This window comes from Plasmodium vinckei, assembly GCF_900681995.1.
Source record: "Plasmodium vinckei vinckei genome assembly, chromosome: PVVCY_13".
NCBI lineage: Eukaryota > Apicomplexa > Aconoidasida > Haemosporida > Plasmodiidae > Plasmodium > Plasmodium vinckei.
In genome coordinates, this window is record NC_051305.1 from 1,545,400 (window position 1) to 1,573,071 (window position 27,672).

The following is a 27,672-nucleotide window of genomic DNA, read 5'->3' on the forward strand; positions in this document are numbered from 1 at the left end:
TTTGGTTTATTATATTATTTTGCCACTTCCAACAAGTTCAAGGCAATATCAAAATTAAGTATCAAACTCGTATAATAAACCTACCTATTTATTCGCCATGTTTTCGTATATAAAACGGGAACAGACGTAAACATTTTTTTATTACACACACGCAATTGTGCATGCGCGTTTTGTATATTTTTTTTTTTTTTCATTTTGTTTAAAATTTTTTTAAAAAAATTATAATTTTTTAATTACTTAAAAATTATTTAAAGTTAAATACGCAATAATCGCGATAGAAAATAAAAAAAATGAAGCATGTTAAGCTAAAATATGAGCATTTTAAAAAATACAAAGAGACCACTACAATTTTAGTGGCTAGCCAAACTTGGCATAGAAAATGAACATTTTAACCCTTATCATAAGGTCTAAAATTATAACAAAAAAATGATAGTAAAAAAAAGGGGTTATCAAAAGATTCTATCTTTTTTTGTATGTTGGGCGATCAAACTCATCATGCTTTTTCTTATTATTCTTCGAATTAAACTGTGGATTATTCCATAGAGAATCTTTTTTTGAAGTATCATTGTCTAACAAGTGTGTATATTTTGTTTGTCCTTGTTTTCCAAAGTTTCCTCTTCGTACTTGTAAAACTTTTGGTAACTTCTCTTTATCAATTCTATCTTCATATGTAGGTTCATTATAATCTCTTCTATAAATTTCTTCTTTACCTTCTTCAAATAGATCTTGATAAAACCCTCCTCTATGATAATATTTTTGCATAAATAACATTTTTTTTTTTTTTTTATTATTAGCTTTATGTGGTAAATGTTTATTTTGTTCTATTATTTCTTTATCTGTCATTTTTCTTCTTTCTTTAATTTCTTCTTGTAATATTTCATGTTTTTTTCTTTCTAGTTCATCTCTTTTTAATCTTTCAAAATGTCTAACTTTCCATAACTCATATTCTTTTTCATTTAGTTCTTCATCTTTTTCATCATCTTCAAAATCTTCTTCAGAGGAAAAAAAATTATTTTTTTTATTTTTTAGCATTTCTTCCATTATCTCTGCATTTAATGTTTCTTTTATAACATTTTCTTTTTTTTCTATATTTATTAATTCTTTTTCTGAATTTATATTTTCCAATTTCTTTTTTTCTTTTTCTTCTTTCTCCACATTTTCTAAAAGTGTTTTTCTTCCCTTTTTAGAAACAAACTCATGTTTTATGACAATGTCACTATTATCACTGTCGCTTTCTAAGTAGTCATCATCCTCGTCCTCATCATCGTCCTCTTCTTCCTCTTCCTCTTCCTCCTCTGCTTCTTCCGCTTCGTCCTCTTCTACTTCCTCTACTTCTTCTACTTCTTCCTCTTCTACTTCCTCTACTTCTTCTACTTCTTCCTTCTCCTCTTCCTTTTTTTCGTCAACATGGCTGATAACGGTAACTTCCCGGGTCCTTCGCTCAGCTCTCTGTTTTGTATCATTCTTTATATCTAAGAAATAGTAAAAAGGGAAACTATATATGAAAAAACGTACAAATGTAATGGAAATATATGGAGTAGTTTGTTTCTTTTTTCTTTTTTACTTCTTAGTCTTTCATATCTCCTTTTGGTTTCATCGTTGCGTATATGGACCCCTGTGGGTATTTCAACATGTTGAGGATCGTTGTTTTTATTTTTTTTTAAATCATTTGTAAATAACGGATTTTTATCTTCTTCATTTTCTTCTTCGTCATCGATGAGATCTTCATCTTCAGACTCTTTGGCATAGTGAGGTTTCTAAAAATGTAAAAATTAATAAAGATGTGAATGTTAATAAAGATGGGAAAATTAATAAAGATGTAAAAATTAATAAAGATGTGAATGTTAATAAAGATGGGAAAATTAATAAAAATGGCTTGGCAATATCTATAAAGCATTTATATATCCAACCCAATACATCACAAGCTTAAATTGATGAATAAGAAATTTACCTTTCCTGGAAAGTATCGTTTTACTGTGACTTTTTCTCTCTTTTCTTTTTCATCAGTTTCATTGATTTCATTTTGTTCTGGATCTTCACCACCAAAATAGTTTAGCAGTTCATTTATCGTGCTCATTATAATGTTTATACTTTTTTCATTTTGTTATTTTTTGAAAAAAACTAAATTATCATTTTATATAAAACACACAATGTTTGCCATGCCAGTGATAGGAAACGTAAGAGCCAAAATAGTTATATACCTTTTTTTTTTTTTTTTATTTTTTTTTACTTTTTTTGCAATATTTGTTGTCCCTTTGGATAGGAATACAAAAAAGTGAAAAAAAAAATTTCGACGTCCTCGTAAATGCTTGTAAATATGTTAAGTATGACTTATATCCTTTTGAAAGTTTTCAAATTGTAAAAAAAAAAAAAAAAAAACTAGCACTTAAAAATGGATATATACATTTCAGATTGTACATAATTTATATGCACAAAAACCAAAAAAAATGTAAACAAATAAAAACATTGAAAAATATGCTGAAAAATGCAGAATAAATATACAAAAAAATACTGTATTTAATTATATGGATATTATAAAAATTTATTGTTGAAAATAAAAAAACGGAATAAGAATTTTAGTCATAATAATACTCTACACTTACGTATAAAATATATATGACTAAAATATTTCTTTATATAATTTTGTAGTAAAAAAATAAAATAACTTTCTAATTATAAACATAACAAATAGGTGAATGAAAAAATTAATTGGAAATTATTTGTAATAGGTAAATTATATGGTTAGTAAAAATGGTACTTGCCCATAAATAAAAATTGTTGTACAATATTACTGAAAATAGTTTATATCAAATTGTAAAAAAAATAAAAAATTGTTATCCCCATGTTTTGGATATGAGTCCTTGTGTGTCTTTCACTAACTTGATTGCTTCACAAAAGTAAAGAGAAAGTCTCTAACATTAAAATAAAATATATTTAAATATATAATTGAGGAGAGAGAGAAAAAAACTTTTTTTGTATTTTCAAATATTATAATAGTAGGTTTTATATTGTCTTGGTTTGGCAAATAAGATTTAGTCAGTTTTTTAAGACGCTGATCATAATTATAAATAAAATAAAAAATATAATATAAGAAATATATAATTTTTATTTTATTTTTCTTAATTTTATGAATTAATTTTTTATCATTTTTTATTTTTTTTTTAAATAAGACATCAAAATAATAGCCTAAAAAATTATGATTATTTTTTTTAATTATATTTTTTATATTATGCATTAAACTTTTATCTCTCTCAAAAATTAAATTAAAATATTTACAAACAATTTCAATCTTTATTATGTTCTTCTTTTTTATAATTATCCTATTCTCATTATTTAAATTTATTATATATTCATCACAAAATATGAGTAGCAAATTCTCGTCTTTATCTTTGAGGTAGTTATCAATTATGACTCCTTTCCTGTAAAAGAAAAAGTGTGTAAGTATATTATATGTACATATATATGCATTACCATTGACATGTTTTATTGCTTTCCTTTTTGTGCTTACACTAGTGGGGTATCTAATGGGTTGCATATTCTGAATAGCTCACTGTCATATTTTATTTGCCCTTTTTTATAGATCATGGTGAATGTTGTAAATTCTTGAACTCCTATCTCATTAGTCTTTCTCTGTATCTGTCAAGAAAATAAGAAAAAAAATATACACAACATAATGTACTGAAGTATGAAGTATGACAATTTATTGATTAGTCATATTTAGGGTGTTATGTAAATATATACTTTTTTTTTGTTGTACCTCGTCTGGGGGTTCCTGCTTGATGTCCTGAGGGGAATTTTGCACTTTTCCATAAAAATAATCTAAAATAATTTTTTTTTTTTTTTTTAAATCATTTTCATCATTATCATAAAGATAATAATTAATACTAGACATGATATCTTTTCCTATATTTTTTATTGCACTATTAAAAATATTAAAATTGGTTGAAGTTTCTTTTTTTGGCATTCTTAATATAGCTTCTTTGGAATTCCATATAATGTCGTTTTTTTGTTTATCTTGATAGATTTCTTTATATTTTTCACCATTTTTATTTGTATCAATATTATTATAATTTACTTGGCTATCATCAAAAATAAATACCTTTTTATCATTTTTAAAATAGTATAATTTTTTATTAATTTTGTTTATTTTTAATTTTTTTTTTCTACATATACAATAATTTGAATCACTTAAAACGGCCATATCTTCAAAGTTTGTAAAGAGTTGTCTATCCCTACTGTTGTAAATTGTCTTGTTGTCATCTTGTGCATGTTTTTTTCGCATTGTTCTTTCACTTTGAGTTCTCTTCCCTTTTTGTGGTGTGTCTATCGGACCGTAGTCCTTTTCCAAACTATTTTCATCTGTATTGATAATAGATAATGTTTCATTTTTTTTTCCAACTTGTTTAGGCTCATAATTTTCTTTCAAACCATCTTGAAGTCCTAAAGGGGATGTAAATATATTTATATTCTCTAAATAGACATTACTTTTTTCATGAATTTCATTTGTAATATATTTAAGTCCTGATGATATATCTACTAAGTTAAACATTTTTTTTTTATCCATAAACTGGTTGAAAAAATTTGAATAATTATGTATATATTTATTTATTGTATTCATTTTAGTCATATAAAAAAATAAGTTTTTATATAATTCTTTTATATAAAAATCTAGTATATAATTTACAAATTCTAATATATTTTTTTCTTTGATTTTTTTTAAATTTAATGAGTTGATTTCAAAATTTGCATTTTTTATTTGATTTAAAAATGCTAATTTAAAATTGAAAATAAAATTATTAGAGTCATCATCTAGATCTTTATTTTTCATTTTAAATAATTCATCTTCATTTTTATATCGTTCTATGCTATATGTATTTTTATTGGAAAAGGAAAACACAATATATATATTGTTTATTTTTAAATTATAAATTTTTATTTTTCTTTCTTTTCCTTTATTATTAACATTGCAAAGGGTTTCATAAAATCTGTTAGCCTTGAAAGCTTGTCTAGCATATTTACTTTGGCATTTCAAAATTTTATCAATCCGTTTTTCTCTACTAACACTTCCATTTATTTGATTAAAAAGGAGTACTAGTTTGCTTCTCTCTTTTTTTACATTACGAGTTTTTTTTTTTTTTTTTAAAAACTTTTTACAACAATAATTAAAATTTTCAACACTTACTAATGATAAGTATATTCGTAAGGGACAGAAAAATAACAATTCAAACTTTTGGACATGCAAAGAATTAAAATTCATTTTGTATATTAAATCAAATGCTATGAATTTATTATCATGATTTGGGTCTGCCTTATAGTCTACTAAACTATTTTTCAAACCTTTAAATAGAATATTTTTTACAACATTTGTTGAGAAATCGACTATAGACAAATTATCTAAATTTAAATAAAACCTATTTTGTGTAGTATTACTATTAATTTTATTTTTTTTAAAATAAAAATTTAAATTTGTTAAGCTTACTGTATATATATGTGCATTTTTTTTTTTTTTAAATATATATTTATTAAATTGTTCTTGATAAGATATATCATTATTTTCATTTTCTTTATCAACATTAGTATATTCCATAAGGCTTGTATAAACAGATGGCATAATTCTTTTATCACTATAATATTGTTTAGTTATATCAACATTTTTTATTAAAACAGATGAAAATATATTTATATTTATATCATTATTTATTATTATATAACAATTTGAATTTTTTATTTTTTTTTCATTTTGGTTTGAAAAATTTATTTTTTTTTTTTTTAAATGGTCACATAATGTTACATCCTTACTAATGTCATGAATAAATCGGGATCTCTTTTTTTTCTCATTTACATTTAGACAATTTTTATTATACTTTGTAAAGGTTGTATAGTTCATTTTGTGCATAATTATACTGCTTTGATCTTTTTCCATTTTGGTTAATTTTGTATTTTTTACACTTGCTCTACTTTTAAGTCTATATAATAAGTTACCACTTTGTGAGATGCTAAGTTTATCTATTCTTTCGAGTGATGGTGTTGTACTCTTGTTAAATCGTTTCATAAATAGTGTAATATATTTTTTACCATTTAAAATGTAATGAAAAAAGTTATCCTCTATCTTTTCAACATGGATTATCTCTTTCTTTTTGTGAACTTTCTTCGTTTTAACTTCCTTATCTTGTGGTGTACTTTGTTTATTATCTATCTTTTGCATAGATAGCAAATTTAAATTGACTTTCCCTTTTATTTGTATAACATTGTCTAGATATTGTGAGAATTTTATTAAAATTTTATTTTTCTTTTGTATAATACAAAATTCAAAAAATATAGATTTATTATTTTCAACAAATTTTACTATATTTATTTTTTTTTCTAATGATATTCTACAAATGTGTATATTGTTTGTTTGTTTAAATGGATATAAAAGTAAAAAAAAGTTTTTTATATTTTTATTTTTTCGTAATGGGAAAAATGAAATACTATTTTTTTTTAAATATCGAAAATTTTTTTTATTTTTTTTTAAATATTCATGTATTAAATGTTTATTATTTAATATATAATTTATATCATCTTTTGTCATTTTTTCAGATATGTTGTTGTCTATTCCGTTACTTTTTTCGTCTTCGTTTTCACTATCACTTTCTTTTTCAATGTTGCTATGCATTAAGGAATGATATTGTCTAGTATTGTCTTTATCATATGAATTATTAAGACTAGAAAATTTGACTGATTCGATTTCAACAAGTTTTATGCCATCTTTATCTGTTTTTATTTCATTTTTTATAATATAAGCAAGTTCAATATAATGCATAATATCTACTATAACTCCAGAGTCTGTATTATTATATATGTATATTTTTTTAATGTCATCATTTTTTTCTATATATTTATATATATTCATAATATTATTATTTCCATATATTTTATCTGTTATATTACTATTATTATTTATATATGTAATATATTTTTCAAGTTTTTTTTTGTTACTTTTATGTTTACTTATTTTTATAAAAATTGAATTACTAAATGGCCCTTTAAAATATTTACATTTTTCACCTTTATCTATTCTAAATTTTAAATTTAAAAAATGGTGACTACTCTTGATTTGTTTGTTTTGGCTAGTACTGCTAGCTAAAATTGGTTTATTTTTTTTAAGTGAAAAAATATATGAACCTTCCTTCGCTATATTTATAGGCCCACATACATCCAAATAATTATTACTGTTTTCATCTCTATTTTTAATTTTAAAAAAAAAGGGTAAATGATTTTTATTTCCACTATCCACAATTGTATTAACAACTTTAGTTGAACTTCTTTCTATTTTATAAATTTCATATTCATTAAAAATTGAAAACATACATATATCTATTTTTGTTTCATTTTGTATAATATATTTAGGATATATAGATAAAACATTATGATAATATGTATTCCCTATATTTTGCTTATTATTATTTAGAATGTTTAACAAGCCAATTTTGTAAAAAAATAAATATTTATTATTTTCATTTGTATGTGTAAGACATATTTCACCAGATTTGCCTGAAGTTATATTATTAATTTGGTGTTTTTCTAAAACAACATTTTCAAACGGCTCATTAAAAACACCTATAAAGCATTTCATATTTTTTATATTATACATGTTTGGTATGGACATATTTTTTGCATTATTTGTTTTACTGTTTAAAAAATATATTTTTTTTTTATTTATTTCGATATTATGTTCAGAAAAGCTGTAAAAATATATTAACGTTTGGCATGTCAATATGATGCAGTTATTTTTTTTTATCACATTGACATAATGGGCAACACTGTTTGAAAAATTTTTATCGGCTTCTCTTTCATTTTTTGAAACAATTTTGCTTATGCTGTTTACGACTTTTAATTTATTGCCTACCAAAATATTAGAATCACCATTTAAGTCTAAATTTTTAAAATAAATTTCTTTAGTTTTATATTTATTTATGGTACATTTAGTTCCATCCACAGTGTAACAAATTTGTAGAGGGAGCATATTCTTTAAGCTTATCATTTTGTCTATATATATATAAACATTTTTATAATTTTCAATTAAAATAATGTTTAGGACAAAGTTTTCATTATTCATATTCATTTTTATATTGTCATTTTCACCATGATTATTTGATATAATTTTTATGTATTTTCTTTGAATATTGTTGTATAAGTTGCGAATAGGTAATTCTTTTTTATCTTCCTTTTTTTCAGATTGTTTATATATACTTGTGTTGTCAAATTGTAGAGATTCAACATTTTTAAAGTGCAATACTTTTTTAAAAATATGAGGTGCACTACTATTTCTAACATTGCCATTCGGGTCTACACCAAACATACATTCTTTCTTAATCTTGCTAATATTTGAATAAAAACTATATTCGTTAGTTTCCTTGTTTTGTAGTAATTCCTTTGAAAAAGATTGACCCATATATAGTTTTTTTTTGTAACATATAAATAAAAAAAAAGAATCATTTTCAAGGTCAAATGAGGTTATATATGTTTTTTTTTTTGCATATAAAAAATATTTATAATATTTATAGGATTTATGTAAAAATATAATGTCTAGATTTGTATTATTGTATATACATACATTTGAAATTAAATTATAAAATCCACAATCATTATATAATAATATGTTATTATTTTTTGTATATTTTTTGCAATCTGGTGAAAATATAATATGTTCTCCACCTTTTAAATGTAATATTTCTGTTTTATTTTTTTTTTCTTTATTTTTTAAAATATCTTTATTTTGATAGGAAAATGCTTTCTCTTGTAGTTTGTTTATTATTACTGATTTATCGCTATACAGGTTTAGAATGTTTTTTTTATTGTCTAAATTTTCAACAGTCTTATCATTGTGCCCTTTTTTAATATGGCTAGCCAGCTCAAAGTGGTTAGCCCAACTATTTATGACTCCTTCATAGAGATACAAAATTTTTCTGAAAATATTTTTACTTAAAAATATGTCTATTGGTTTATTTTTAAAAATTGAAAAGAAATTATTTTCATTTTTTGACTTAACCCAAACAAAGTGTATTTGCATATTTTTTGCAAAGTTTTCAAATATATTATTTTTAAAAAAATTAAGATCATAAATACAATTTAGATCATGTCTTTTTATTATTATTTCATCTTTATTATATGATGAAATATAATTATAATTTCCTTTTATATTTATTTGTACAATTTTTATTTTTTTAAATTCTCTATATCTATAATAATTTACAGTTTCAAACAATTCGATACTTAAATTATTTATTGCTATATTAAAAAGCATTGTTAAATATGTTTTTTCTTTTTTTCTTTTTTCTAATCTATAGGGATACCTATTTTGTATTATACTTTTTTCACATTGCTTATACAGAATTAAATTTATTTCTTCATAATAATTCATACAATAATTTAGTTCATAGATTTTTTTTAATATACCTATAATATCTTTTAATCTTATTTTTATTTTGGCATTTTTTATATTCACATTTATATATTTGGGGGATGAAAACGTTTTTTCATTTTTTGTTTCATTATAAATTAGGTTACCATTGCTATGCTTATTTTGGTCGCCACAATTTAATTCACAAAATGCTGTATCCTCATTTTTATTTTCCATTTTTATAATTTTTTCTATAATATAATTTGAATTATCAATCGGAAATAAACTATTATAATTTTTAAACACACTTTTAAGACAATCTATATTTGTCTGTTTTTTTTGAGAACTATCCATACTTATTTTTATATCATATAAATCATTTCCACTAACTTGACATGACCCTATATTTTTATTCGCTATATTGTTAAGAAAAATATTATTAAAATAAAAATTATTATATTTTACCATTTTAATATTGTTATTAAAATATATTACCTTTTCTTTTTTTGCACACATATCTATATTAATATTTTGGCTTATACAATAAAAATTTGAATTATTTAATAAATATAGACTATTTTTTTTATTTATTTTGCATTTGAAAAATATTGTTTCTTCTAATTCATCACTTATGTAGTTATTTGGATAAAAATACGAATGTAAACAGTTTGATTTTGGATATGATGAATGAGCTAGTTGGGATATTTTTTCTGAACAAGTCAGTTTTTTTTCCACAATTTTATCAAAAAAATAGCTATTAAAAATAATATGTTTTTTTTTTTTTTTTAAAAATTCGAAAAATAGACTTTTTCTCAAATTAAAAAGAAGTAAAAAATTTACACCCCCTTTATAAGTGATACCAAATTTATTTGATTTTTCAATTTTAGCTGACTGTTCAGAATTATTTGTATTTCTATATTTCAGTAAATGTTCATATAATAATAAATTTACAAATATATGAGCATGCTCAATATATAAGTTAATTTTGTATATATTATTACTATGTACTAAATAATCATAAGAATTAAAATCATTTGGTGTTAACAATTTTACCATATTTTCATACATATAAATAAGATAATTGTTAGGTCTTTTTATTTTTTCTCTTTTTTTTAAAATATTTATTTTTTTTTTTACAAAATAATCTGTATTTTCTTCGCCAATAAAAGTATCGTCAGAACTGTCTTGTGCATTTCTAAATATGGCTTGTGTGTTGATTTTTTTTTTTTTTATAGAACTTGAACAATATTCTTTTTGAAGGCATTTCTCAAGTGTGTATATAAACAAATTTTTATCATCGACAAAATATAAATTATAAAAATTAAATAATTGAAATACGTCAGTTGTTGTATAAATTTTTTTCATTTTAATATATATATGATTTTCTACATTACATCCAATAGTGTCATTTTTATATCTATGATAAAAAATTTCAATAATTTTATTTTTTTTGGTAATTAGTAAATTGTTATATTTATTAATTTTTGCCTTAATAAATGAGTTAAATGTATTGGCAGTTTGTTCATATTTTATATCTTTCATATTTAGCAAATATTTTAAATAACTTTTTTTATTTTTTATTTTTTTATAATAAACAATTATATCATATGGGTACTTATGAGTATAGTTTAAAATAAGAGGTACAACCGACTTTATATTTGTTATCATTTTATTTTTATCATTTAAATATTTTAAAATATTTATCAAACAATATTTTATAAAAATGTAACTTATTCTGCTTTTCAATTTGTCACTCTCTAAAAATATATGCATATCTATCAAATGCATAACAATTTTAAGACTTTTTTTTAACTGATCTTTTTTTTTGCTTTTCCATTTTTCAACATGTTTGCAATTCTGTTCATTGTCTATTATGCTATTTCTTTTATGCTCATTTCCAATGTGCTTCGGATTTTTTATGTATTGCCTTTTGTCAAAATATTCCACATTATTGTTTAGAAAATTTTCAATAATCACATTTTGGATGAGTGTAAAATTTTCAGGAGATATATATGCATTACCAGTACCGTATATAAACATGGCAAACATATTTGTCTTGTAAATAACATTTCTATAATAAATTAATAATATATTTACATTTTTTAAAATATAATCTTTTCTATGATTTGAAAAGGATGTGGTGTTTAAAAAATAAACGAATATTTTGTCATAAAGTTGAATTGTATTATTATTTTCTTTTTTGTTTAAAATGAATTTATTTTTTATCTGTACACTATTTTGTATAATAATAAAATTTCTATTGTTATGAATTGAAGGAGCAAATAAAGTGACGTCATTAAATGTGAATTTGTATTTATTTAAGCTGATACCATTTTGTGTTTTCATATTTTTTTGTCTTATTTTGTAAACTTTAAAGTTGTTAATTTGGTTTTTATCTACCGAACCGGTGTAACTAACCACATAATTATTATCATCAACATTGGGTTGCAAATTATGTTGCAAATGATGTTGCTTTAGCATCATGCTGTCTCGAAGGGAAAATATATCCTTTACCTCGTTTTCATTAAAATTGTAGTCTTGGGTATAATTGTTTTTGTTTAAATTTACAACTTTCATCTCACAACTATGTTTTGATGAAAATATATTTAAAAAATCGGTAAGAATATATTTATTTAAAAAAGTAAAAAAATCATTTGTCTTATATAATAAGTATATTTTATTTCCATATATTTTTGTATTCGTATTAAATTCATTTGTACTTTTTCTATGTTTATAAAAAATGTCATATTTATCATTCCTTTTAGCATAATTATAAAATTTAGTGAAAAAATCAAAATTTTTTATTTCTGATGTTATTGTAAAGTAGGCTTTGTTTTCTTCGTCATTTATTATATGATCCAAATTTCGATGTGAAAATATTTTACATAATTGTTTGGTAGAAAAGAAAAGGAATTCCTTACTTTGTTCATGCTTTTTTTTTATATTGCTCATAAAATTTAGTACATTATATATTTTATTAAAACTTGTATACTTATTTAATTGCAACTTATAAAAATCAATGTACAATTTTAAAAAGTTATTTGTTCTTACATTATTTTTACATAATAAATCAAAATAATAAATACAAATATTTGTATCCAAATCGATTGTGTATTGATTTTTTTGAAGGCTACTATTTTTTAAACTTCTTAATTCAGTCATATAAAAATCATCAAAAAGTGATATAAACTGGATTTTGCTTTTAATTTTTATTTGTATTAAATGCTTTAATGATTTATAATTATTATATTTAGACGTTATTTTATTTAAAAAATTGTTTCTACATATTTCATAACTATTACAATATTTTTTTATGTTTCTATATATTATATGTTTATGATTGTAACCACTACCTAGTGTGTAATTATTTTCTGAATGATTTTTAATTTCTTCTGTACAGCCAATTTGATTAATTGGATATTTTAACTTTTTTAATAAGACATTATAAATATTATTTTTCCTTTTTTTTTTTATTAATTTAAATTTTTTTATAGACTCTTTCATTTTCAAATTATTAGTATCCTTCAAATATACTATTCTCCGTGCTGCTATATATATTTGATATATAATACAATTTATAAAAAGCATTTTGGCTTTATTAAATATATTTACATAAATATTTTTGTTAATAATTTTTATTAACATGTCATAATTATTTTCTATTTTACCTTGACTGTTCATGTAAAAAAGGCTTTTGTCTTTTTTTTTTCTTGCTTTTTCATTTTTAAATACTAATACATTTTTTAACAAATTTTTATAATAATTAAATCGTATATTCACATTACCAAGAAAAAAATAGTTGTAATATTTAAAGAAAAATCGTCGTATTTCCTCCTTTTCTGATTCAATTTTTAATATATATTTTAAATCGAATGATATTTTAATGGGCTTTAATTTTTTTTTCAAATACATTTCATTTTCCACTGTAATTAGCTTATTATTTGTAGCATTGTTACATGTGTGTATAGCCCGTTTTTCTTGTACATTTGTGCCCATAGTATTTGCTTTAAAATCTTCAGATATGCAAAATAAGTTTATATTACAATTATTTGCTATAACATTTACAAAAAATAGAAAGTTGTCTTTAATTTCGGCTATTCGCTTTACTTTTTTTCTCATAGGATTTCTTAATAAGTATGCATATTTTTTCATATTGGTGCAATAAATAGAGTATATATAATAAAAAAAATTAACATGTTCAGGTAATAAATACCATATAGAATTATTAAAATATATTGTAGCAATTCCATATTCATTTTCTATATTTTTTATTTTTAAAACAATATCTATTTTATCATTTAAGTTATATTCATATAAAATATTATTTTCCAAATAAACACTTTTAACAATAATATCTTTCACTAAAAAATCGAAGCTAGCTATTGCATTCTGTTCATAATTATTCTGTTCATAATTATTCTGTTCATAATTATTTTGTTCAGAATAAAAAATGCAACTCTGATTATTGTCTTCGTTACTACTATGATCTTGTTCTACAGAATTTTCATCATTTTCGTCGATATTTATCGGTGCATAATTTTTCTCAACATCTTTAATATTACATATTTCTTTAATTTCTATTTTTATTATTTCTTCTCTAAAATTTATGACTGTATTATTGTAATATCCCAATTCTTCTTCTCTATTTTTTAAAATCGCATTGTTATATATCAGATCGAATTTGTTGATATTTTTATTTATGTAAAAAGAAATATTTCGAACACAAATAAATGGTGTATATTTTATAATGGATATTGGTAAGGAAAATTTATTATTTTTTGGCACTTCTCTTAAATGTGTACGTTGTAAAAAGTCCTTTTGAATCAGGTTATACACATTTATACATTCTACAACTTCAAATATACAAATTATGTTACTTAAAATTATATCACATTTATTATAATTTTTTTTGAAAACATTTATTTTTTCTTCATTTTCTTTTTTCATATTAAGAAATTTTTTATATTTATAATATATCACGTTTGAATTATTTATATTATATTTTGAATGGCATTTATCAATTTCTTCATTTAGTAGGAAATCATTATGAGGATTATTATTATATGATGCCTCACATAAATTCATATATTTTTTTTCTTTATTTTTATTTTTCAAATTTAATAAAATGATATTTTTTTCAGTATAAATAACAAAAGACATAAAAGAGAGTTCAAAATTAGTGCTACTATATCTTGTATTAAATTTATTTTGTAAAATATTACTAGTCAATCTTTTGTCAGCATCACAATGCTCGTTTGTTTTAATATTAAAAAGGGTAGAACTTATTACACCTTTTATTATTTTATCTTTCAGATTGATATTAATAAATATCGTGTTTATGTAAATTGTTAAATGCAAAAAAAAATCATATTTATTTTTATACCCATTATAGTTTCCATTATGACTATCTATATTTTTTGTGAAGTTGTTTTTCTTTGCAACATTTATTAAATCTTTTAAGTAATAGTCTATTTTTGTATGATGAGATAAAAAGAGAATTTCCTTCAACTCACATTCTTTTAAATTAATGTATATAAGTGGAATTAATATTTGATTTTCCTGAAAATAGTAAAAAATGTTTTTTATAAAAAATAGTTTTTTTTTTATCTCTCCATCCCTTTTTCCATTATTATTTTCTTTAAGTATATTAAATTCTTTGCAAAAAAGTAAATATTTATGAGAATCTAAATTTTCACAATTACTTGCTTTATCATCATTCTGATTTGTTCGAGCAAGCATATTTTCTTTATCTGTATCACTACATTTTTCTGAATTATTATATTCATATTCTTTTTCTATATTATTATTATTTGAAAAAATAGATATATCTCGAAATATAAAATAATATTTAGTCTTTCCTTTAGATATGCCTTTTATATTATCACAAATTTTACTGTGTCTATGTTTATAATTATAAAATATTTTGACTTGAATTTTTTCTATATTTATGTAATAATTTTTTATAATTAATTTTAAAAGAAAAACAAAAATATAGTAAAAAAAATTATAGACAATCCTCCATCTCTTCTTTTCCTCTGATATTAATTTGCGATAAATATTATAATATGAATTATATGTTTCATAATCTTCAAAATCAATTATTATATTTATAGATTTAATGTGTATGTTATTGTTTTTTTTTTGCTTATTTGTATTTTCATTATTTATGGGTATTTTGTTTTTCCAAAAAAAATTAATTATTTTATTAATAAAATCAAACTCAATGTTTATATCTTTTATATCGATACTTTTTATTGGTATGTTGTAAAATACTAAACTCTGGAGAAATATCAGACTAATATATATTCTATTTAAAAATATTTTAGTCTGTCTAAGGATATTTAGTAATACTTTACTCATCTTTAAAGAATTTATTGAACATGTATGTAATAATAAAGATGAGATACATCCAGTAGGGTTAAGTATATAAATATATATAAGCGCATGAGCATTTGCTTATATATTTATATAATAACAACCCAGCAAATGACTATTACAATAAAAAAATAGCTAGCTATTTACATATGGACACATACATAGCTCAAATAGTGATTGTATACTCATCGAGTTAAATATAACTAATGTTGTGTATTATAAAAAATTATAACTAGAAAAAAAATTAAAAACAAATGTTACTTTTGTTGTTTTCATTATTGTGTATTTTATTTCATGAAAGTAAAAAAATATGTTTTATAAAATTATTTGGTAAAAAGTGAATGTAAAAAAACTAAAAATAAAGCAACTATACATACATAAATACTAGAAAATCGGAAAATAATGCTTAAAAAGAAAGGGGTAAACAAAGATAATCTATATCGCCATTTTTTGATAAGATTATTTTGATGTCCTCTATGAAATAGTATAGTAAATTATAAAGCTTGGAAAAAAAATAATAAAAAAGAAAAAAACGAAATGCATTTTTTCTGATCATACAGAATATTGCTTGGAAAAAATATGCGTATACATAAATTTGTATACAATAAACATATAAAAATATGAACAAAACATATAATAAAATGGAATACAAAAAAAAAATTATGAACATGACATAATTTTTTTGTTATTAGTTGTGAATAATATATGAACACAACATCATATTAGCTAGTATATATAAATAAAATAATACAATATAAAATATATGTCAAAAAAAATAATAAACGGGAAAAAAATTGCAAAAATAATAGACGAATCGATCAAAATAGGCTAATTAAAATAATGCTAAAAATTCTATGAAACAAAAAATTGTTTTTTTTTTCGTTACCGCTATTTTTTAAAGTTGCTGTAATATATATTTACCTCAAATTTTATAAAATTTGAACAGAAAATGAATATATTTTAAGATAAAAATGGGATATTTTTCAATAAAAAAATTGTTTTTAATATATAAATAATTTTTTATCATTATATTTTTAATATTAAAATTAAGAATTGCAGTTTCATTATAAAAAGGAACGCATTTATTTTGATTTGTGTTTTAAGGGGAAAATTATATTCCCCCCGCTTTTGTTTTCATTTTAATGTTATGACAATATAATGAAAAATTTTGAACAGGAACACATGTATCATTATGACTGGGGAACAGTTACAGTAATACAAAATCGAATTAAATAAAAATATAAATATATATAAATGCATATATACTGAAAGTGTATAAAAAATGGATGTAATATATAGTAGTAAACATATTGTGTTATATAATTTTGTGAAATAGTGTGTATACTTTCATTAACTTGTTTATAATTCATTTCATGTTTGTGTGTAAATTTATATACCCATGTTTACCAAGTCGGTTAGACTTAAACGATTCTTATTGTATTTGATACATATTTATTTTAACTATAACTACAATTAATTTAAAAATACATTTTTATATGAACATGTACATGTAATAATATAGGCAGCTTATTGGAATAAATATCCTAACCTTGTTCAGAACCACATAAAAGGGATTGATGTCATTGATAGGAAAATTGATATCGATAACCAAACTATGAAATTAAAGAGAATAGTTCATCTTCAATATTTCGTTCCCAAAATTTTTAGTAATAAATTTTTATATTAATCTATGCATTTTTTAATAAACCGCTGTTGTCATTTTCGTTTGCACACAAAATATACTATTACATATACAGCTATTTTATATTTTGTCAAATTTACATGCACGTTCATATTTTTTTGGATATAATTTTTGTAGGAAATCTCTTTAATATCGATGGTCGAGGAATAGCTATTGAAGACATAAAAGTTAATTTAAAAAAAAAAAAATTAACAATAAAAACGGTTAATTATACTTTAGCCCCCTTTGTTAATTCAGTCGAAAAATGCACATATTTCCAGAAAGATGGCTACGGTATGCTTAAAAATATGATTGGCTTATTTGGTCATACATTTGTATAGTTATATATATTTTTTCCTCACTTTTTCAACACTTACTTAACACAGATAATAACACTTTTTATAAACAAAGTACCCAAATAAATATAACGGGATTAGGATATATGAAAAATCTTATAGAAAATGTAAAATATAAAATTGTAACAATATATATATGTCTACCATTGTCATCTCATAATTTTAATCACAAACTAAGTAATATGTTATGCACTTAATATGATATACAATTATTTTTTTATACTTAGACTATATTAAATGTCATAAAGGAAAAAAGCAAACAAGGTATCGAAATAATGGATGAAGTTATTAAAAGAACCATGAATGAAAATACACAAATTAATCAAAACAACTTATATGGTAATACTTTGAACAAAATGAAAAGCTTTAAATAAATAGGTTCCTTATTTATTATCCCTTTTAATGGATCTACAAAAAATGAGAAAGAAAGATGGAAAATCATATCGAAGCAAAATGTGCTTCATCATTTTGTTAGTTTTTGTAATGATTGAAAATTAAAATTAGTATTCTCTTTCTATAAATAATTATAATGAAATAAATTATATGCACACTTTTTTAAAATTTCAAGTGTTGTTATATATTTATTTATATTAACAAAGATCCTATGATCTATCATATCACAGCATTACATTTATTATGATTTATTTTATTATTGTTATTATATGATGCATCCCATTTTTTTTTCTACACATTTTTGTGCACATATATATAGTCATTATATAATTTTTTTTATTGTTTTTACAAACTCAAAACATTTTCCTTTTTATAATTTTTTATGTAAAATGTTAATAATAAATATGTAGGTCCATATAGTGATGCCAAGCAGTTTCACACTAAGACACTACAAAATTTGAAATAAAATAATTTATTAAATTTAAAGCCAGATTATAAAAAAAAGTTTTATGTATGAGAAATCCACATTTTAGTATCCACATGGATATATACGAAAAAAAAAAATCATAAATAATTCATTTTTTTATGAAATTCTTTTAAATGCATTAAATCAGTTACAAAATTTTTTAAACAATCTTGAGAATCTTTTACTGTCTGGTGATTTGTTATAATGTGTTTGTAATTATTTTTTATATCATCATAAATTTCATAAAAATTTTGTTTTTCTTTTTGAAAATTTTCATTATCAATATATGCTAAATTTTTTATACTATTTAAATGTGTCTTTACAAATGTTGGGAAGCACTCATATATTTCTGAATTACTAAATCGTTGGTCGAGGAAAAAAAAAGAGGAAAAGTCGTTGATATGCCTCATACTTCGTCCTATACACTGATTAACTATTTTCATGGCATATTTTAATTTGTATGTCTTGCACATTTGGTTTATCTGAAAATCTGACAAAATTGGGATAGCATCTGAAGAATCATGTGAATTAGAATCATTTGTTTTTGATGTATCCTTTGAGTATTCTTTATAATAATTTAGGACTAGGGCATTTTTGTTTAAAGCAGGTTTAGGTGTTGTGTTATTTTTTTCATGTTTAAAAAATGGAATACCAACGATTAAAATATTTCGACAAAAGTCATCATAAAAATTAATACCTTCACTAAGTTTTGCATTCATAACACAAAATAATATACATCCATTTTTTATTCTCATTTGATGATCTTGTTTTTTTATATTAGCAATATTGGACATATAATTTTTTAAGACATTATTATCATTTTTTTTTTCGAAAAATAAAAATTTTTTTTTTTGCATTTTTTCTAAAACATATTTTCCTTCATTATATAAAAAATTCATAAACTCATTTAAAAAAGTATAAGATGAAAAAAAGACAATATTACCATAATTGACATATAATGTTAATATATATATTTGTAATGCTATATTTAAAAGGTGAGCTTTATCAAATCTATTTTTATAAGTATTATCAATACTGTTGAATGTTAATATATTTGTAGGCATTATTCTTACAAAAATATTTTCTTTTTTAAATATATAATCTGATGAATATAATTTTATTTTATTTTTTTTTTCATTTAAAAATAATAATAGAAATTCTTCTATTGGTTGTAAAGTACCACCAATCAATATAACATTATTACAATCCTTCGTTATGCTTTGAAAATTATTACATGAACTAACACTTATAATTTCTATTTTTTCTTTCAATGTTATATCATTATTTTCTAAAACATAATTAATATATTCTGAAAGTTCACTAAAATGGGCGACATTATGATCTTCTTTATTTGTGTTATCTTCTTGATGTGTATTTGTTTCATTTATTTTCCTTTTCTTTTCTGCCTCTACATTGATATATGTGCTATAGCCATGTCGTTTGTTTGGATAGGCAGGGTTCAAAGTTGTTGTGTTACTATTATTGTTTGCATTTTTTATTTCATTTGTTTTTCCAGCTTGGTTATCACATTGATGATCGTCTTCCAAGTCAGTATTATTGTCTAGTCCACTATCATCGTTTTGATTTATATATACATAATCATACTTGTTTGATCGGATTAACTTATTTGTAAACTCACACAATAAATAAATAGACGAGCTATTTAGATTGGTAGTTATAATAGATGGTCTTTCTGTATTTGTTTTTTTAAAATATTCGTTTATGTTAATTTCTGCGAAAACTTTAAATCTTCTACAAAAAAGTGAGTTGTTTAAAAAGCTTGATATATTATTTAAATTTAATGCATCTAATTTAGAAAGAAGCATGAATCTAGTTATATTTGAAACGGGTTCATTTATAGATGTAAAATATTTTAATAATAAATCACAATAAATAATAATTTGTTTAATCATAACAATATTATTATTATTTAAAGTATTTTCAAATTTTTGAATATATTTTTTTAATGTTAATTTTGTAAAAATAATTTGATTTTTACTAATTCCAATTGAATTTGCATTATTTATATTTTCTATAATACTTTGTGATTCATCAAAAATTATGATATTATTTTTTATATTTATTTTTAAATTATTTCGAATCTGTTCATTTAATATACAAATATAAGGTAATAAAATTATATCTGCATTTTGTATATTTTCTTTACACATATAGTAAGGGCATATTTCAATTTTGTCATGTTTACATATTTCTTTAATCTGATTCATGTCTATATTTTTTGTATTTATTAATTTTTTAATTAAAATATAATTATTTATTTCATCATTGTCTTCTTTACTACTATCACTATTACTATCACTAGATGATTCAAAAAATATTTTTTTTTTTTCTTTTTTTTTTTTTTTTTCTAAAACCATTTCAGTAAACCCTTCTTTATATTTACATTTGCTACTTCGACAAGCCTCATTTAGTTCATTCACATTTGGACATTTTCTCATAATTTTCTAAAAAAAAAAACATAAATAAGTTTTTTAATGTCATATTTAACAAACATTATAAAATTGGCTAACATATTTTCATTCTATTTTTACTTCATTTATGCATAGGTGCTTTCTACTCCCAATGATGATCATATTTATAGATAAATTTTCTTTGCTTAATTTTTTCTCGATTTTTTTTAGTTCTGAAAAATACTGATTTAGTTGTGACTGTGTACGGCTGCATATGAAAATCTGCGAAGAAAAAATATGACTGCTTTGTCTAGTAATTAGGCATATATATGTGTAAACAACAGTTTACTCTTATTTTTGGTACCTGTTTTTTACGTCCATCATCGAGTGAAAAATCGGGTTCTACATCTTCATCTATAATGAAATTAGGAAAAAGAAAAAACTGCATCTATCCATCCATTTACTTGTGCATATGTATGTACATTTATAAAATTGTAAAATTTATAAAATGTGTAAAATTTATAAAATGTGTAAAATTTGTAAAAAGTGCGGAATTGACTTCCCTTTCGTACCGTTCCATGTGAGTAAGACATCATCATTGTTTTCCCCTTTTTGTAATGAAAAGTCGTTTTGGTTTTTTTTTTTTTGTAACAAGACATGGTCATTAAATTGTATTTTATCATTAGTAAATGTGAAATATTTATTTATAATTTTTAAATTATTTTCATTTTTTGTTTTTTCCATATTTATATTGTTTTGATATTTTTGTATAATATTATTTATTATATTTTCTTGTATCCATTCTGGTTCTGCAAAAAGGAAAATTACCACATAAAGAGAGTGAGCAGGTTGATAAACATGTTGATAAACTTTTGAAAATAAACAAACTTAATAATGTACCTTCTCTTTTAAGTTCTACATTTTCTTTCATCAAAAATAAATCAAACCGATGCTTCAACAGGCTGACAAAGAGAAGGAAAGAAAAAAAAAGATATTCATATCAAAGAGATAAACACACTAAGTAATTTTCAACCGTTTTAAAGAGGTTGGAGATAGTAAACTTATTTACAAAATAGGTGTAATAATATATATTAATCTTTTTTTCTTCTTTTTTACAAATAAATAATTGAAGATAGTAAGGTTAATGATTTTCCAGATCCAGTTTTCATTTCACTGATGATATGTTGCTCAGTACATATGTCTTGTTTAGTAAAATATATCTCATCTGTTTTATTTTCAGAATGTTCATTAAATATGTTTAGTATAGCTTTATTTGTATTCTTCAAATCTTTTATCATATTTACATTTTTATTTATAATATCAAAAACTATTTTTATTCTTTCATTAATATTTATATTTGATCCCTTCAGAATTTCATACATTATTTTCATAAACTCTAATTGGGCCTGGCATAAACAAAATGAAACATCCAAAGTGGGTAGGAGATAAGACATTCTAAGGGCTTTCTAATGGTATATTTTTAAACCAGTCTTTATTTTTTTAATTTTTTTTTCACTTTTTTTTTATTATTTTTATTTCCTTACCTCGTACGGAGCAAAGGGAAATATCATTTTAATTTCATCCCTGAATGTGTTGCCCATTTTCATTGTATTTGAAACAAAAATGAAAGACACACAAAGGGGAAAACTAACTTGTAATAATTTTTAAGTGAAAATGTTGTTATCTCTTTCTTTTCATTTATATTGTACTTATATATTTTTTCAATTATTTTCATTCTACTTGCTCATTAGCATATTGTAATGTCAAGCATGGCGTAAATACACTAGTCAAACAACAATTGAATGAAGTTATATATTTTTTTTTGCAAAATGAAAACATATAAAAAAGTTTTTAATAATAGTGTAAACCCTACATACACATAGTATATTTTTATGGAAACAAAAATGAGTGTTATGTATTTTTTTTCAATGAATTTCCAATGACCCCCCAAAAATATGTCATTTTCTAAACAAGCATTTGCATAAGTTTGTATAAAAAAATAAAAAATAATTTCATATATATATATCTATGTAAACATTATTGTGATGTGACATAATTTCAACTTTTTATATTATAGAGAAATTCGGTAAAGAGTGTATAAAAAAAAAAGTAAATAAAATATAGAAGGTAAAGAAAAATAAGATGGATAAAACACACAATTACACAAGTGCTTTTTACATTTTAGATTTTAATTTATATCAAAATTGTTCAACCAAAATTTGGAGTTTTATAAAATATCCACCAACAGAGGATATAATAATTATTAGGTATTTATATATTTTGTCGTTTGCTATTATTGCAAAGATGTAATGAAGCATGGTGTGTTTTATTTGTGTATATCCTTGCTTATTCTACTGCTCACTCTACATTTTCATATACTTTATGCATAATTTTTTTCTCGTACAGCTTTAGGAATGATTTTGAAAGAGAACTTTTTCACTCGGTAAAGTTAAGTCTTAAAAATGAAATAGAATGGATGGAAAGTTATAAATTTATAAATTTAAAAAGTTTTGAAAATTGCCCATTTATTTTTTTAGTAAAAACATATTTATACAACGAAATTCATGGTGTATATTTTAAAAATATTAAAATTGTAACAAAAAAAGTTTATGGAAAAATATATAAAACTATTTTAAAATCATATTTTTATAATTTTGTAAAAAATAAATGGAACAAAATTAATTTGTCAAAAAACATACAATTGAATAACATGGTTGACGATAGCTTGGGTGTCTTTAATGAACAAGAAAAAAAAAAAAAAAAAAAAAAAAAAAATTATTTTAATAAATTTAATCATTATGAATATGACTTAAAAAATAAAATTATCAATATACCATCAAATAATGATAGATATAATTATTTACTAAATAGAACATTTTTAATAAATACGTGTGTAGAAAAAAATAAGCATCTTTCTACTACCCATAAAAAGGGAAATGGTAGAAAAAATTTGAGTAACTTGTTACGGACATGTAGTGATTTTTGCTATAAAAAAAGTAGAGATAATAATTATGCATATTCATGTTTTAAAGATAAATTATATAATAAGAGTAAGACCGATTTAAATGATTTGAGCTGTATCAGATTTAAGATTAAAAATACAAGTTTGTGTGTATGTGTGGCAAGCATAAATGTGTTTGAACATATTAATGGATTAAATTATTATAAAAATTTATTTTCTAAATATAGAAATGGTGAAAAAAATAAAAATACAAAAAGTGATTATATAGATTATTGCCTAAACTATTATACTATCTGTTGTAAACAACTATATAATTATTTTATAAATAAATTAATTTTTGAAACAAAAAAAAAAGATATCCACATATTTAACAATGATATTATTATTTTCTTTGGATTTGAAACAAATATCCTTATTGAAAAAAAAGAAAATGAAATAAAAAACATACTAAATGATTATTCCATTTTTCCTGACAAAAATTTTGTCATATTAAATAAAAAAAATATTATTAAACCCAAAGCTTATTCAACATTAATTATTCCTGGTGATGGTGCAAAGGAATTTAAATTAGTTGGTTTTAGACTTATATGTAATTTAATCATAAATAATAATAATAATGATGTTATAAAAAAAGTAGATAACCATATTGAAAAAGATAAAATAAAAAATATGATTTCTGTATCACCCAATTTTATAGATTTAAATATTATTAACACTTATCAGGTTTATCAAACTAGTTTTACTTTATCTTATGAATTCAATGATACAACTTCTCAAAACATATTCGTTTCAAATATTGATCATAAACATTCTGATGTAATAGGTATACATGTTGATGCTAATTATCCTACCACACCAGAGACTAGTCAGGCCGAGCAAAACGAGGAAAATGAATTTATCATGTTTACTACTGACCACGACAATAATAATGGAACCAACCTTGATACTAAAAATAGTCAACTTCCAATTTTGTTTGAAGAGAATTTAAAAAAAAATATATTCGAGAAATGGCATACTAATATAAGCACCATTTTTAATAAAAAAAAGAGTAGCAATATTAAGTCTAAAGTTGTAAAAAAAAACGACAACTATTGTAGATCTAGTGAGACAATAAGTTTAAACCCTAAAGAGATAAAAAAGGATAAGGATATAAATATAGTTTGCAATGATAATAATAAAAAAATTGGGGATACAATTCCAGAGAAGTTATATTTTTCCATATTTTGTTATGATAAAACAAATAATTGTAGTATCCCCATAAATTTATATTCATTTTTACATATAAAACAAAATAGTATATTTAAATATTTCGAACAAAATATATGCTTTAAAAATGATAAAAATAATATATACAACAAATATAATTTTAATATTTTAAGACATGTATATATATATCCATATAAAGGAGTTTTACAACCAAATAGTAAAAAGGTAATAAGACTTCATATATATATTGAACAAATGCTAAAGCAAACTAAAAAATTAAAAGAAAATTTTATTATTATAATATATACACACAATTATAGGAAATATTTATTTATCACATTTAAATGTACTTTAATGAATAATATACTTTTTACATTCATAAACAATAAAGATAAAAAAGGATGTGATAAAAAAGATGGTGATAAAAAAGATTGTGACAAAAAAGAATGTGTAAAACAATTTTCAACCAAATCAAAATTGCAAAATGAAAAAAAAAAAAAAAAAAAAAAAAAAATAGCCAAGCCAATTTGCACACACATTAAACCAAACTTAGCAATACATAACCAAGTAAAAAAAACATCGTATAATTTGAAAAAATTTATAATTGCAAAAAAGGAAGATAAGGAAGATAAGAACAGTTTAAGTAAGTTTTGCCCTGCCAATTTTGAAAAGCTGTTTTTATTTTTATTTTTTACTCTAGAGCATTATGAAAAAAAGTTACACACTAGTGTGGATGAACTAGAGGAAGAAGCTTTTTCGTTTTTAAAAATGTCACATATAGACAATTATAATATTATTTATTTATTTGATAATTTTAGTAATAAAAATATTAAGGAAGAAATTTACAATTTGAATTTTATAAAAAAAAAATGTTTATTTCGAGAAATATTTAAAGGGACTAGAGAAGAGAATAACAAACTTGGTATGGATGAAATAAATAAATTAGTTTTAAAAATAAAACAAAATAAGAAAATAGATAAAAATATTTCAATAAATTTGATTTTATTTTTATGTGAAGAATTATTATATATAATAAATAAAACTATGATATATTTTAATGCAACAGATTATATAAGAAATATATATAACAATTTGTCTATAAATAAAATCAAAAGAATGAATATAATTTTTTATAATATTTTAAAACAATCACCTTCTATATTTTATAAAAACATTTTTTTACTTTTTATCTCATTTTTTAAAAAATTATTTCTTTATTTTGTTCATCTATCTATACATAATTTTTATGTACTGGTTATGAAGAAGGAAACACATTTTCTCCATACCATTTTAGACAATGAAATAAAACAAAAAGAAAAAGTTATTCTTAATTATTATTTCCATGCCTTTTTACATGCTTTTCATTTTTTTTATGTATCTTTTTTATGTTATTTATCTTATTTTTTTTTGAATTTTTTGGATATACAAATAGCGTTTGATTTAGCACATCATATATTATTCTACATGTAGAATATGCCATGTATTTATAATTTTATCACTTTATTATTTTATAAATTTACCACCTTTGTGTGTTGGGAAATTGATGTAAGTATAGTTATTTTTTTTGTATTTTTCTTTATTAATGATTATGATTTATTTTTCTGCTTGTTTTTGTATACCCTGTTATATATATATGCACACAAAAAAATATTAACGTAGTTTTATTACAACTTTGTAATAAACACCAACTTATTTCCTTTATCATACTAAAAAAGTAGAAAATGGAATTATATAACCATGTCGAATTTTACAATATATAAATAATACATGAAATTGTAGAGAAATAAAGTAAATAAAGTAAAGAAAATGACACAAGGATATCAATAAATATATATTACTATATCATATTATTTTATATATACAATTTTGTACATAATTTTTCTTCCTCTTTATCTATTGCTAAAAGATTGCAGCTACATATGTTATTATTTTTTTATTTCATTTTTTTGAAAATTTTTAAAAATAATTTTAGCATGGTAAATTGTAATTTAGAATATGTTGAAGATATGAAAAAAAAAAAAAAAAAAGTAAAATGTGTTATACTACATAAAATATATTAATTTTTTTTATTAAATGTATAAATTGTCCCCCCCAATATTATACCTACATATGTAAATAGTATAAATAGGTAATCCCCTCGCTCGTTTGAAATTAAATCAAATTGCAGAAAATATTCTCGGCATTTGTACATATTATATATATATATAATATGTAAAATATTTTTTTTTCTTATTTTTTTTTTTCATATTTTTGACAATTTTTTTATTATTTAAAAAATTTCAAATATTAGTAGAATGCAAAATTCGTAAAGTAATAGCGCTAATATAATAATATATTATTATTACCTTACGAATTTTGCATTTCCTATTTTATCATAATTCCCGATTTGCCACATTAGTTACGACTATTATATTGCCACAATTATTTGCTGTTATTATAT

At 21.6% G+C, this 27,672-nt stretch overlaps 5 protein-coding genes across 5 annotated transcripts; 2 read left to right on the forward strand and 3 right to left on the reverse strand.

Moving 5' to 3' along the window:
• Positions 1 to 459: 459 nt before the first annotated feature.
• PVVCY_1304200 (micro-fibrillar-associated protein, putative) lies at positions 460 to 2,077 on the reverse strand (the record flags this gene model as incomplete). The annotated part of the gene is made up of 3 exons (XM_008624092.1): positions 460 to 1,472; positions 1,565 to 1,757; positions 1,952 to 2,077. 3 exons carry the CDS (start codon positions 2,075 to 2,077, stop codon positions 460 to 462), a joined length of 1,332 nt encoding a protein of 443 aa, XP_008622314.1.
• A 798-nt stretch (positions 2,078 to 2,875) lies between these two features.
• On the reverse strand, positions 2,876 to 15,742 carry PVVCY_1304210 (conserved Plasmodium protein, unknown function; the record flags this gene model as incomplete). The annotated part of the gene is made up of 3 exons (XM_037634767.1): positions 2,876 to 3,419; positions 3,509 to 3,636; positions 3,758 to 15,742. 3 exons carry the CDS (start codon positions 15,740 to 15,742, stop codon positions 2,876 to 2,878), a joined length of 12,657 nt encoding a protein of 4,218 aa, XP_037490816.1.
• Positions 15,743 to 16,915: 1,173 nt separating this feature from the next.
• Positions 16,916 to 18,168, forward strand: PVVCY_1304220 (MSF1-like protein, putative; the record flags this gene model as incomplete). Its single annotated transcript, XM_037634768.1, has 5 exons — positions 16,916 to 16,969; positions 17,280 to 17,424; positions 17,577 to 17,732; positions 17,825 to 17,901; positions 18,022 to 18,168. 5 exons carry the CDS (start codon positions 16,916 to 16,918, stop codon positions 18,166 to 18,168), a joined length of 579 nt encoding a protein of 192 aa, XP_037490817.1.
• Positions 18,169 to 18,751: 583 nt separating this feature from the next.
• Positions 18,752 to 22,671, reverse strand: PVVCY_1304230 (DEAD box helicase, putative; the record flags this gene model as incomplete). The annotated part of the gene is made up of 7 exons (XM_037634769.1): positions 18,752 to 21,118; positions 21,206 to 21,307; positions 21,414 to 21,478; positions 21,637 to 21,873; positions 21,965 to 22,026; positions 22,181 to 22,470; positions 22,609 to 22,671. The coding sequence occupies 7 exons, from the start codon at positions 22,669 to 22,671 to the stop codon at positions 18,752 to 18,754; spliced, it is 3,186 nt and encodes a 1,061-aa protein (XP_037490818.1).
• A 535-nt stretch (positions 22,672 to 23,206) lies between these two features.
• On the forward strand, positions 23,207 to 26,702 carry PVVCY_1304240 (conserved Plasmodium protein, unknown function; the record flags this gene model as incomplete). The annotated part of the gene is made up of 2 exons (XM_037634770.1): positions 23,207 to 23,331; positions 23,471 to 26,702. The coding sequence occupies 2 exons, from the start codon at positions 23,207 to 23,209 to the stop codon at positions 26,700 to 26,702; spliced, it is 3,357 nt and encodes a 1,118-aa protein (XP_037490819.1).
• Between the last annotated feature and the right edge of the window lie 970 nt (positions 26,703 to 27,672).